This window comes from Lytechinus pictus, chromosome 17, assembly GCF_037042905.1.
Source record: "Lytechinus pictus isolate F3 Inbred chromosome 17, Lp3.0, whole genome shotgun sequence".
Lineage (NCBI taxonomy): Eukaryota > Metazoa > Echinodermata > Echinoidea > Temnopleuroida > Toxopneustidae > Lytechinus > Lytechinus pictus.
In genome coordinates, this window is record NC_087261.1 from 19,221,025 (window position 1) to 19,232,876 (window position 11,852).

The 11,852-nt window shown below is 35.8% G+C and overlaps 1 protein-coding gene across 3 annotated transcripts in view; it reads left to right on the top strand.

The window, feature by feature from the left end:
- LOC129280160 (uncharacterized) overlaps positions 1-1,850 on the top strand; it is a 149,222-nt gene extending 147,372 nt beyond the window's left edge. For 2 of the 3 annotated variants that reach the window (XM_064111806.1, XM_064111807.1), the window contains one exon: positions 1,248-1,518. In XM_064111806.1, coding sequence (XP_063967876.1) covers positions 1,248-1,415 — 168 coding nt within the window. In that variant the 3' untranslated portion in view covers positions 1,416-1,518. Of the gene's footprint in view, positions 1-1,247 lie in introns of all 3 variants that reach the window. The other variant, XM_064111805.1, reaches the window with a different exon arrangement.
- Positions 1,851-11,852: the final 10,002 nt, after the last annotated feature.

The following is an 11,852-nucleotide window of genomic DNA, read 5'->3' on the forward strand; positions in this document are numbered from 1 at the left end:
TGTACTTTAATGCCATAAAAGTTTAGCGGCAGGGATATTTACTCATTGAAATGAGTGTTTCGTATCATGTTTTCTGTCTATTAAATATCCCATATTGTTTATCACTGTACCCATATGGAAAGTGACTCACGTTGTCAACTGAACCATACTGATCTCAAACGAGATGTATTAAATGGCAACCTATAGGGTAATCATTATGTTGCATGATTGAGTGCTTGGTGACCTCCCATTGTAACTGATATATAACCAAGTAAATTTTTTTTATTTATTATTTATGTTATTATTATTATTTCTATTAGGAGAATTACTAATAGGGAGACAACGGGTTCTGTAAAACAATAGGGCAGGTGAAATTAAGAGGAATCAAGGCAATTGGAGGTGGGGGGGGGGGTTGAACTACAGGAGTAAACAAAACAATTCCCCTATGAAAAGTACATTCATATTATTATTTCCTTTGTCACAAGCACAACTGAAAGTCAATATAGCTTTATTGTAGAGTGTGTTTGTAATTTAGATTATTCAGATATGATTATTTACATGTATGCCTGGGACCTACCTCTAATGTCACCATTTGAAAGACATGACCAGGGCCCAGTCTTACAAAGAGTTGCGATTGGTCCAATCAATCGCAACTATGGAAAGCCAGCAAAGTCAACATATAAAATGCATGTTTTTCAAAGAAATTTCTAGATATGAATGTATTTCCATAAATTCATTGATTTCTTGACGATTTGGTGTGTTCTCCTGTGTTTACAAAGGACATTTAGCAAATTTCCTGTAGAAAAAATTATGACCCTGATGGATTTCCATAGAGTTAGGATTGATTGGATCAATCGTAACTCTTTGTTAGACGGGGTCCAGGTCTTGAACTTTGATCCACTGCACCAGCTTGTAACTTCCCTACATACATGTAACTTGAATTACAGGCACACGCCACAGCACCCATTTTATTGTAGAGTGCTAAGTGACTTCTGATAAAGTAAATGACAGGGGCTATATGAGCAAGTTATTATTGTCATTGCTTTTCCTCATGTTATTATTATTGTAATTATTATTATCATTATTATTGGGAGAGCTAGTCTGTACAAATATTATTGTTATTATTATCATTATTATCATTATTATTATTGTTATTATTATTATTATAACTATTATAATAATGATTATAACAATTATAAGTATAATAGTTATTATAATAATTATCATTATCCGTATTGTTATCAGCGTCATATGTTGCCTTGTTTCAGGTTTTTGTCAACTTTGCCAAGAGGCAAACTGATGGATTAGAAGACGAGACCTCCTCTACCACCAGTGCCCAAGAAGTCAGTGTCATCAACAGGGCCTTTGAACCTGATCAGGATCTTCAAGTGGATGTTTTCGATAGGAATAGCAAGTCGATTGGAACACAGTTCTGATCTGAAAGAAATTATAAGCACATCTGTCTCTTTCAGCCGTAAATTGAAATTTGTTGCTACGGCAGATGGGTTTTATAACAAAGCCATTCGTTTTCCCGAGGAATACCGAGTCGACTGGCAAACAGTTTTAAATAAACCCCCCAAAGCAGACCCTTTTCAGCCGTACATTAATTTGAAGTTTGTTGCCTATGCTCCATGGTGTTTCATGAAGTAATTTGTGACTTTAAACATGCAAAACTTGGGACTTGTTTAATAACTAGTTCAAATTTTCTTGTAATAAACCAAGATGCAATGTCATAGAATCCTTATAAAACTTTTGACAAATAATAAACATGATTCCATTCATGTGCTTGTTAACTAACAATAATTATATTCCACAAAGATAAGTTTACTTAACTGTTGGAATTAAAAATGCTTGAGGATCTGATAACACACAAAAAAGGGTCGCCAGTCGTGGATGGGTTTATCTCTTTGCGGTGACCAAGGTACATACATACACAGAAAAAAGTGCTCTTCACTATATGAACCTTACAGTATCTGTCAAACAGTTTAAACAAGTATTTAAAATCGTTAACAGCAAAGTTTTATTTTTAATATTTAATTCCCAATAAATTAAGTGTGGTTGTTTAAACTCTTCAACAACTACTATAAGGTTCTCATTGAAAATAGCATTGTATACATTTTTCAACAGCATTTTTACTGTGTATGACCAAAGTTAAAGTGGCATTGCCAGTATGTTGTAAGGTTTGCCAAAGCTGGCAAGTAGTTACACCTACAACGTTGAATGTATTATAGAATTCATTTATTTTATTTTTTTTGGCGAATTTGTCGAAGCGAAATGTTCATTTATCACAAGTGGCTGTTCTCATTTGTGAATTTCAATCTAAGCTGTACTATAAAAATATAGTATTTTTTAATGATTTTATTTTAATGAAATATGCAAGTTTGCAATATAAGTTTGAAACTAAATTATACTCCTTTTATGGAATAATTGTCGTTATATTGAATAATTGTGCTACATATTGCTGAAGTCAAATACAGATCATGTTCAGGACCAGGGGCGTCGATTCATTTTTCAGATTGGGGGGGCGAAATCATTAACGTTCCAAAGGCGCTCGATCGTACAAAACACCCACCCACACACACATACATATATTATATATACACACACACACACATATATATATATATATATATATATATATATGTATATATCTATATATATGTATGACTCATGAGACACAGACACGTATCTCACTACACAGATAGTACGAGTGCCGAGAGTGAGCTCAAATTTCTTTATATTCTGAGCTGAAAACTTGATATTCTAAGCATTTTTGGTACCAATGATTAAGATTTGTATCTAAAAGAGAATAGATGCGAGCGCGAAGCGCGAGCTGAAAATTTTGATATTTCGATCTGAAAAAATGACAGTTTACTGGACGTTTTTGATAAAGAACAAGCTATATATCCAAGAAAAGATGATTGCAAATTGAAGCAGTTCTTTTGAGGCTTAGAACTGAAAATGGGACATTTACATTCACCAATTTAATCATGAAAAGTATGGGTTTTTGCTACAGAAATGATGCGAGCGCGAAGCGCGAGCTAAAAATTTTTATATTCCAATCTGAAAAGCGGACATTTTGAGCACGATTTTAAATAAAGAACGAGTTGTGTATCTCAATCTCGCTTGCTGAACATTACAATCTTGTTTTTTTTTAATGCATATCCGGAATTATTGGGGGGGCAAAATGATATGTTTGCCCCCCAATATTTTCATTGGTGGGGCGATCGCCCCCCCCTGCCCCCCCAGGATCGACGCCTCTGTTCAGGACTTTAATAGATATCAGTGAGCTTGGCATTGACTAGGAAAAGAAGTACACCATTTTGAACACACTTGATTGGTCCATTATACCTTGGTATAACTTCAAAAAAGTGAAGAAGGAAAGTAGGTTTCTAGATTGTTTCTACAACGCACTATTACTAGGAATAATCACTGAAAAAAACCCAGAAATAGCACAATTGTTTGACAATCAATCTCCTAGCCCTACTGTTGGGCGAACCACAGTGACTTCTGCATACTGTAGGTAATTATATTTAGCACCTAGGTGGAGTGAATAAAGCCTAAACAGTTTTGCTAAAGGGAATTTAGTATTAGTTTTTTATTAATGATACAATGATACTCATGAGATAAAAATTCCAGGGTTTCCTTTTGAAACATTAACATATTTTAATATCCACCTCGCAGACACTTTCTGCAACATTCAGAATATATTGAAAATGCCTGCCAATTCACAATGGACAGATTTGAGGTCATTGTCAAAAGTTGGTGAACCGGGAAAGGACATCCTCTTAAGATTCGAACAGGACCAAAAACTGAAAATATGTCGTTTGTTCACACTGTTAAAAACAACCTGATTTTACAGAAAAAATAAAGAAGATTTTGCAGAGAGCAATAACAGAACCATTCTGTAAATTCATAAAACAGGAATTTTTCTGCAATTTAATAGAACAGGTCTGTTTAAAAAGGGGAAAGGGTGTTTTATTAAAGGGAATTTGTAAGATTCCATAATTCAAATTCCGATTTCCTGTAAGATTACGCAATCTGGTAAGATTACAGGTGTTCTCGAGACTCTGCGCTGCAGGAACTTCTTTTATTTTAAGGATAAATTTTCTAGCAGTGCAGAGTTCAGGACGACACTGCTGCTCTGATTCACCGATTTGCGGCAAAGGTTGATTTGTAATGAAGGGCTTTTGAAAAAAAGATCCTACGCGTTCTAGAAAGCGTCTTCATAGTGATAGCTAACATGCCCTATTATTGCATACACTGACAGCATGTAGGTCACCACGGCTCAGATTATTAACAAACCTCAGCACAGTAACTCAGTCCCCTTGAGAAAACAGTGGAGAATACACGAAGCTACGTACATTTACATCAGGGAATGCTGTTAAAAATTTATAGCTTAGAGTTTTGCTAAGATGCCTCATTATTAACGTTACCACTTACAAACATTTAAAGATCAGAAATATCCATGATTCCCAAATATCCCATGAATTAATATCTACCTGTCCCACCTAACTATCTTTCCCAGGACTTCAACAAGACTAACTTAACTTCTACCTGCATATAGCAATAATCTAAAATGTGGTATATGACACTGTTTATAATCCAATCTCCATATAATAATTACATTATTTATGAATTGTGAAAGACAAACTTCAATATATATATTAATGTCTCTGTTTAATTTGCTACCACAAATATACGCATGAGCTATCTTGAGAAATATATACCGTATAAATAATGATTTATCTATTCCTACATATGTTCAGTACCACAATGAACTTGATCATTTCAGGATGTATATATAATGCTTGTGACTTAAAACAGCATTTCTTGAGGGATGGTAAGTTGGTCTACAACTCATAACATTTGCCAGATTAAGAGATTATTAAACATTCAATACAATCATAAGATAAAGCCTTACGTGTATGCATTACAACTCAACATGACCTAATGGTTTATTACAACATGCAATAATATTCAATAGTACACAATATTGGATTCAACAGCAGGGTGTTTCGTGTTAACAGCTGAATCAAAATATGTCCTTTATTTGTCTTGTAGGTTTTGTAAATGTACCTCATACAAGTCCATAATCTTCCTGCATTCATTTTGTTGAAGTATTAGTTAGATACCTTGTCTCAAGTCAGGGACTTGACTTTCCTGCAGAAATCTAGACCAATACACGAATACAATCTAAGTTGCCTGGTAGCAAAATCATACCAACTGTAGTTTTGCATATACATGTACATGGATTTAAGGAATAAATGTGATATGAATTGACCCCAGAAACAATGTCTTTCATCAATACATTCAGTACTGACTTTAAATGATACATGTATTATATAAAAAGTGATTTTATATAAAGTGTCTTTCATGTTTGATTTTCCTGAATATTGCATTTACGGTTTTACATGACGTTGATTAGACTATAGAGTTAATCAAATTGTATTATATATATTATTTTTCTTGGCAAACAATAGTATTCATATATTGTCCTATGGGAAACTTCTTTTAGAGTTTTTATTTTTCAACTGATGCATGTGATATCGATTGTTTGTACAACAGCCATATTTTCCATAGATTATTTCATGTCCTGTCTGTGTTTGTAATCATCCAGTTTAACACATTGATTGTCTGGTTCTGTAATGTAATGTAAGCGCTTAGAGACAGGATTCGTAATACAAATAATGTAAAATATTAGTATCAATGTTTTAAATGTGTCGTCATCTTAAAAATCTGTTTCATTGCTGTAATATGAAATGTGTATACCTAAGCCAGGTACTGCAAGTATCCGTTTTTAATACTTTTGACTTTTTTATAATGTATGAATAAAGATTTGCAATGGAGATATTTTGTCTAGCCTACGTAATGTTATTGATTCTGGTGGGATGAGAGTCTTTAAAAGCACTCTATTGCATTTACTGAGGGGCGGATCCAGGATTTTCCAGGGGGGGGGGGTTTTGCAGGAAAATTTTGACTTTAAAAAAATTGACCTTTATAGGGGGGGGGGGGGCGTGTTTCCCCCCTTGAGAGTCAATTTTTCTTTTTAAATATTAAAAAAAATATGTTTCTTTAATGAATGGATGTGACATTTTAAGTAATCTAAAAATTGAATTTTGTGGAATTTATATCGCATGACATAAATATGAGGAAATCGTTTGTAAATTCAGAAAGTCAAACCTTTAAAAAAATATTTATCTTTTAATGGAATGTTTTGTCTTCAAATTAAAGGACTTCTTCATGGGAAAGGTATTCATGATTTAATGTAGGCCTATATAGTCTCCCTCCTCGATCCATCTTGGTGATAGGATTCATGTTGAACGAAAAGGCGGTAGGCGATGCATCCTCGTATTTTTCACTGCTGTTGATCTTTGGAGACCGTCGCTTTTCGCTGAAGGGAAATTGGGTGCTCGAAGCATCATCATAAAGATGTGGACTGGTGTCGTTCTCTTTGGAAGGTTGATCCAGGTTCAAGGAAACTGATGGGATACTTGAAATATCCTCGTAATCGCGTGAATGTCTCGTGTTCTCTTTGGCCTTGGTTCGAAGCATTGGCGGTGGAAGCCAAAAATTTTAGGGGGGGACCACAAAAAAAATTTGACAGGCAAAAAAAAAAAAAAAAAAGTGTCATATTTTCTGCTTTTCTAGCTCTCTCATGCGGATTGATACCAGTGTACGCATCATCTTCTTCGGCCGGATCGTCATCAAAATTGGGGACACCATCAGGGGCGGATCCAACTTCCGCCAATAGGGGGGGGGGGGGGGGCGAAAAATTTTCATCCATATTTTCTCCGATCGGCCGCTCAAAGTTGATTTTTGTTTGTTTCTTTGAAGGGGTTGTCCCAGTGGCGTAATGAGCCAACAATTTTGAGGGGGCTCGATATGGCGTATCGCATAAAACTAATAAGAAGTTGCGAGCGAGCGATGTATGTTGTCCTGAAAATTGAACAATCTGGACAATGTTTGTGAACCTGAACAAGATGTGTATGTAACTAGATAATTACGAGCGCGAAGCGCGAGCAGAAATTTTTAATATGTGTTCTAGTCTGATCGAAAAAAGACCAGTTAAGGACATTTTGCAGTTAGCCATTAAAACGATACGTATTTCAACTATTGATTAATGCGAGCGCGAAGCGCGAGCTGAAAATTTTTGACATTCTCAGTACTTTTTGTAATCATGAACGGTATAGGTATATAATCAAACAATTAATGATGCCAGCGCGAAGCGCGAGCGGAAAAAATTGAGATTTCAAACCTAAGAACGGGACACTCATGTGTTTTATCAATCATGAAAAAGGATGGGTAATTTGGTATCTTCCTACATTAATAATGCCAGCGCAAAGCGCGAGCAGAAAATTTTTGATATTGTGATCTGAAACTGGATAATTTTAGCACGTTTTGAATAAAGATCTAGCTGCGTATCTCAATAAACATGCGTGTGCATATTTTAGAGTTAAAAAGAATCTGGGCATTCTGAATACATTTCATTTTTTTCATGAAAATCGATAATGCGAGCGTGTAGCGCGAGCTGGAAATATTTGATATTCCAATATGAAAAGGGTTAATTTAAGCACTATTCAAAGCACTCTGTGTATAGGGAAATTGTGAAGTGGATGTGGATAGCACTTTATAAATGATGCGAGCGCGAAGTGCGAGCTGATAATATTTCAATTATTATTTTGACCCAGGACCGGGACATTCTAAGGACATTGTGTTATATGAAAATGATGACTATCTTCCTCTTCCTCTTCCTAAGCGCGAGATAAAATTTGTCGATATTCCATTCTGAAAAAGGGAACAATTCAGTTATTAGGAATTCATGAAAATTTTATCTTATTTATTAATCTGATAAGCCTAATGAGTGGGTGAAATTTCTTGATATTGAGGGCTGAAAACCGACTATTTTAAGCACTTTTGTGATCATGAATAGGATTCATGGGTTGATATACATGTATTTTCAACAAATAATGCAAGCGCAAATCGCGAGCCGAAATTTTAATAAACTGTCATAAATGGGGGGATTTTAAGTAGTTTGTTATAAAATTGATATATAGGTATACATAACTCAACTCAAATTGCGAGCGCACAGCGCTAGCTCATAGGCCTTCATTTTTGACAATCAGACACCTGAAAAGGGATATTTTGAGAATCTTTTGGAATACACAAAGACAATAAGTAGGCCTACTTTGCAAATCAAGTTTTGCGAGCGGACTGTGCAAGCTAAAATTTTGATATTCACAAACGGAAAGTAATTTTAAAAAATAATGAAAGCTCTATGTCCGAGCTGAAATATGTTTGTATATTGACTTCAAAACTTGATATTTTAAGCTACATATATCAGCCTATTGAGCAAGATATGTGTCTCATCGAACAGGCAATGCGAGCGCGAAGCGCGAGCGAAAATTTGATATAGTGACTTGAAATATATTCAAAAATTATTCTCCAAGTCTTTCCCTGACCTTATTTTATTCACTCGTCTTCCTCCTCTTATTTTTTCTCTTCTTCTTCCCTCCTTTCTTCCCCTCCTTTTTTTTCTTTCTTTTTCCCCTTTTTCAGTTTTGCTCCACCAATAGGGGGGGGGGGGGCGGGCCCCTCGCCCCCCTGGATCCACCTGGGGATATTATCATCATGTATTCTTAGGCTTTGGTCTCATATATCACTAGAAAGTATACTTTTGAGAAGAGTTTACGCTTTATTGACCACGTACGTTTGCTGAACTTTTAGCAAAAATGAGGAAAAACAAGAATCGACCTTGTAGTAGATTTTCCTGTTTTTAAAACATTTTGGGCCGATGGGAATACATCAACATCATAGGCGGATCCAAGTGGGGGCCCCACCCCCTCTTAATTAGTGGGGCAAAAAAAGGACCTCCCAAAAAAAAGGAAAAGAGAGGAGAAAAGGGGAAATGAAAAATAAGAGGAGGAAGACGGGTAAATAAAATAGGTGAGGTGAAGACTTGAAAAATATAAACAAGAAGTATTGTATGTGGCTATAAAATGTTCTGATTACCCATCCTTTTCAGGATTTGCAAACATGAATGGAGTGTAGCCTTTTTACATGAAGGTCTATATCTCAATTTGTTTCCTCTCGCGCTTCGCGCTCGCATCAATTGTTTAGTTATACCTATCCTGGATTCCTGATAATGATTACCAAAAGTTCCCAGAATATCAATTTTTAAGTCGGAATGTCAAAAATGTTCAGCTCGCACTTCAGCTCGCCTTATATGATTGTTCAAATATGTATCGTCTTCATGGATATCTGCAAACAGGGCCCTTTTCGATCAGGCCTAACGTATATAAAAATATTGGCTGGCTCTTCTTTCGGGGAACATCAAATATATTGCCCTTAAAAGACATATTGCCCTCGTCTAAAGACTCGGGCCAATATGATTCTTTTGCTGGCAATATATTTGATGTTCCCCTCAAGGCCAGTCAATATTATATAAATATAATACATTCTAAAATAACATGATATATAATAATTTCTTCTAAATTCCCCCCACTGCATTTCTCTTTCTTTTTCCTTTCCCCCATTTTTTTGCAAGCCGATGGGGGGGGGGGGGGGGCGTGCCCCCGTAGTTACGCCACTGGTTTCTATCATTCAAAGGGGTTTTACATTTCACAATTAATTTCATAGTATAGTTCCTCCACTTTCCCCAAGCATAACAAGTAATAACAGAAAAAGGGCCTATTAATACGTACTCCATGCGAAACACTGCTTCATGTAAGCCCCTTCACACTAGATGAAGTTCCACCTACCTCGTTGAAATTCAGAAATAAACCTAACACGAGCAATTTGAAAAAATCGTTAAGTATTCGTGAATAGGCCTATTCAAAATTCTTTACAAACTATTCATTGACAAAGCTTTTTTTTATAAAGACTAGCCAAACGTGTTTAGGTATGTTTTATTCCCTAGCTTTTTCCCCGAAGGTCATATTTTGGCGATAACTAGGGGCCAAACTGTGTAAATAAAGCCCGCGAAAAACTTGTTTAAGGGGGTTATTTTGCACACAGAGAAAAAAACTCGTTTAGGGGGTGCTTGGAAATAATTTGGTCACGCATGTGTAAAGCAATACATTTGACTGCCCCTCCCCCCCCCCCGGGAGGTAGTTTTAAATGTAATTTACATCTATGTAAACATTGATTAATGTTTGTACAGAAGTGGAAATAAACGAAATGAAAATGGAATTTGAGGGAAATGATCCGTCCGGGTGTTGTTCTAATGCGGGGGGCCGATAACATAAATAATCATACACTCACTATACACATATAAACTTCACACCGGGAGAAAGCCTTACCTTATTCTTGTTATGGTCCCACGAGCCTAATTACATCAGGAGGGCTAAAGATATTCGTTCGACCCAACCCATTCGAATTTTTGTCAATTTGATATTGCTGATTGACAAAAATGTATGAATGTGATTCAAAATCTAACACTGATTCTAGAAATGGTAACTACTGAACTTACTTCGCCCAAATTGGGAAGATAAATAAGTGACTTGGAACTATTTTTTGACTGGCGGAATAATTAGGGCTATTTTACTGTTTCAGTTGATGAATTCGATCGATTCATAGTTATCTTCATAAATGGCGATTTATTTTTAAAATGAGCTGGCTACGGTACCCTTTCCTGGTCAGATTTGGAATGTCAGATATATATCCTATCCATTGGTAGTAAACATTCCACCCTCTAATTTCACATTTATTTTTTATGAATTTTTCAAAAGTGCCATTTTAACACACAAGTCTATGGGGAATGTTTTACGCGCGTGACACCTTTAAGTAATATGGGAAATCTCTAGTAGTGGATGGAATACCTGGCCAAACTCTTCAGTATCAAACAATTTCTCACTGATATCAATATGTTTAGTCATCAAGTGGTGCAAAAAATGGATTTAATGGCTAGCAGGGCTACATCAGGTAAAGTTAGTAAGTAGGTCTGTGTAGCCTAGGAATGTATGTAGATTGGTCATTGTATAGAGTCAAGGCCTCTTTATGTTCTGATTTATCATTGTTTTGTGTTAGTGTACATCACCTACTTAGCATTCCTTTAGAACTTGCTCATGTTGAAATTGTTCTTAGGAAGGGGGTAGGTAGAGAGGAGATAGAACTTTGAGAACTTTACTGAAGAGAACTAGAGTGGTACCTTCAAGAAGGTATATAGAAAAGGGCACAGAGTAAGGTAAGGTATCTAATAGTGCTCAACTAAGGAGGGAGGGGGGGGGGGTGGCTGTGTGCTGCAATCTTAGTATAGCCCCCCCTCCCTTTATTAAGCCATGCCATCTATAAAATTATATTTCTCTCTCTCTCTCTCTCTCTCTATCTATTTATGTATCTCTTCCTTCTTACATCTGAGAGGCAACAGCCCTAGCAAGATTTTGAATAGGTCAAATGCAAATATACTTAAGTAGTATCTCATTCTTTTATTGTTTCCTCATCCAATCTCATGTATATTTGGTAATTATGTTTGGGGCAATTCTGTTATCCTGATATCTACACATAATTTACATACACCTTTATATTACAATTAATAGGGACCTATATTGTCATTGCATTCACTGTTGGGCTATATGCAGGTAGGATTTGTATACATCCATATACAGTGAAAATAACATGTATGGGTAACACATTAAAATGGGTGATTGCATAGAAAATAGGCATTTTCAATGCATTTCTTTGTACTAGTGTGAGTGTACAGATATAAAAGAATAGCAAAGTAGCTATTCAAAAAAATAAAATACATAGGTCATATAATATAACCCTAAAATGGCCGGGGGGGGGGGGTTGAATCAACCCCCCCCTCAACATTTTCTGCGATCATTCCGCCGCGCAAATTTTTTTGACCGCGCCACTCACAGAGTTTATATTTT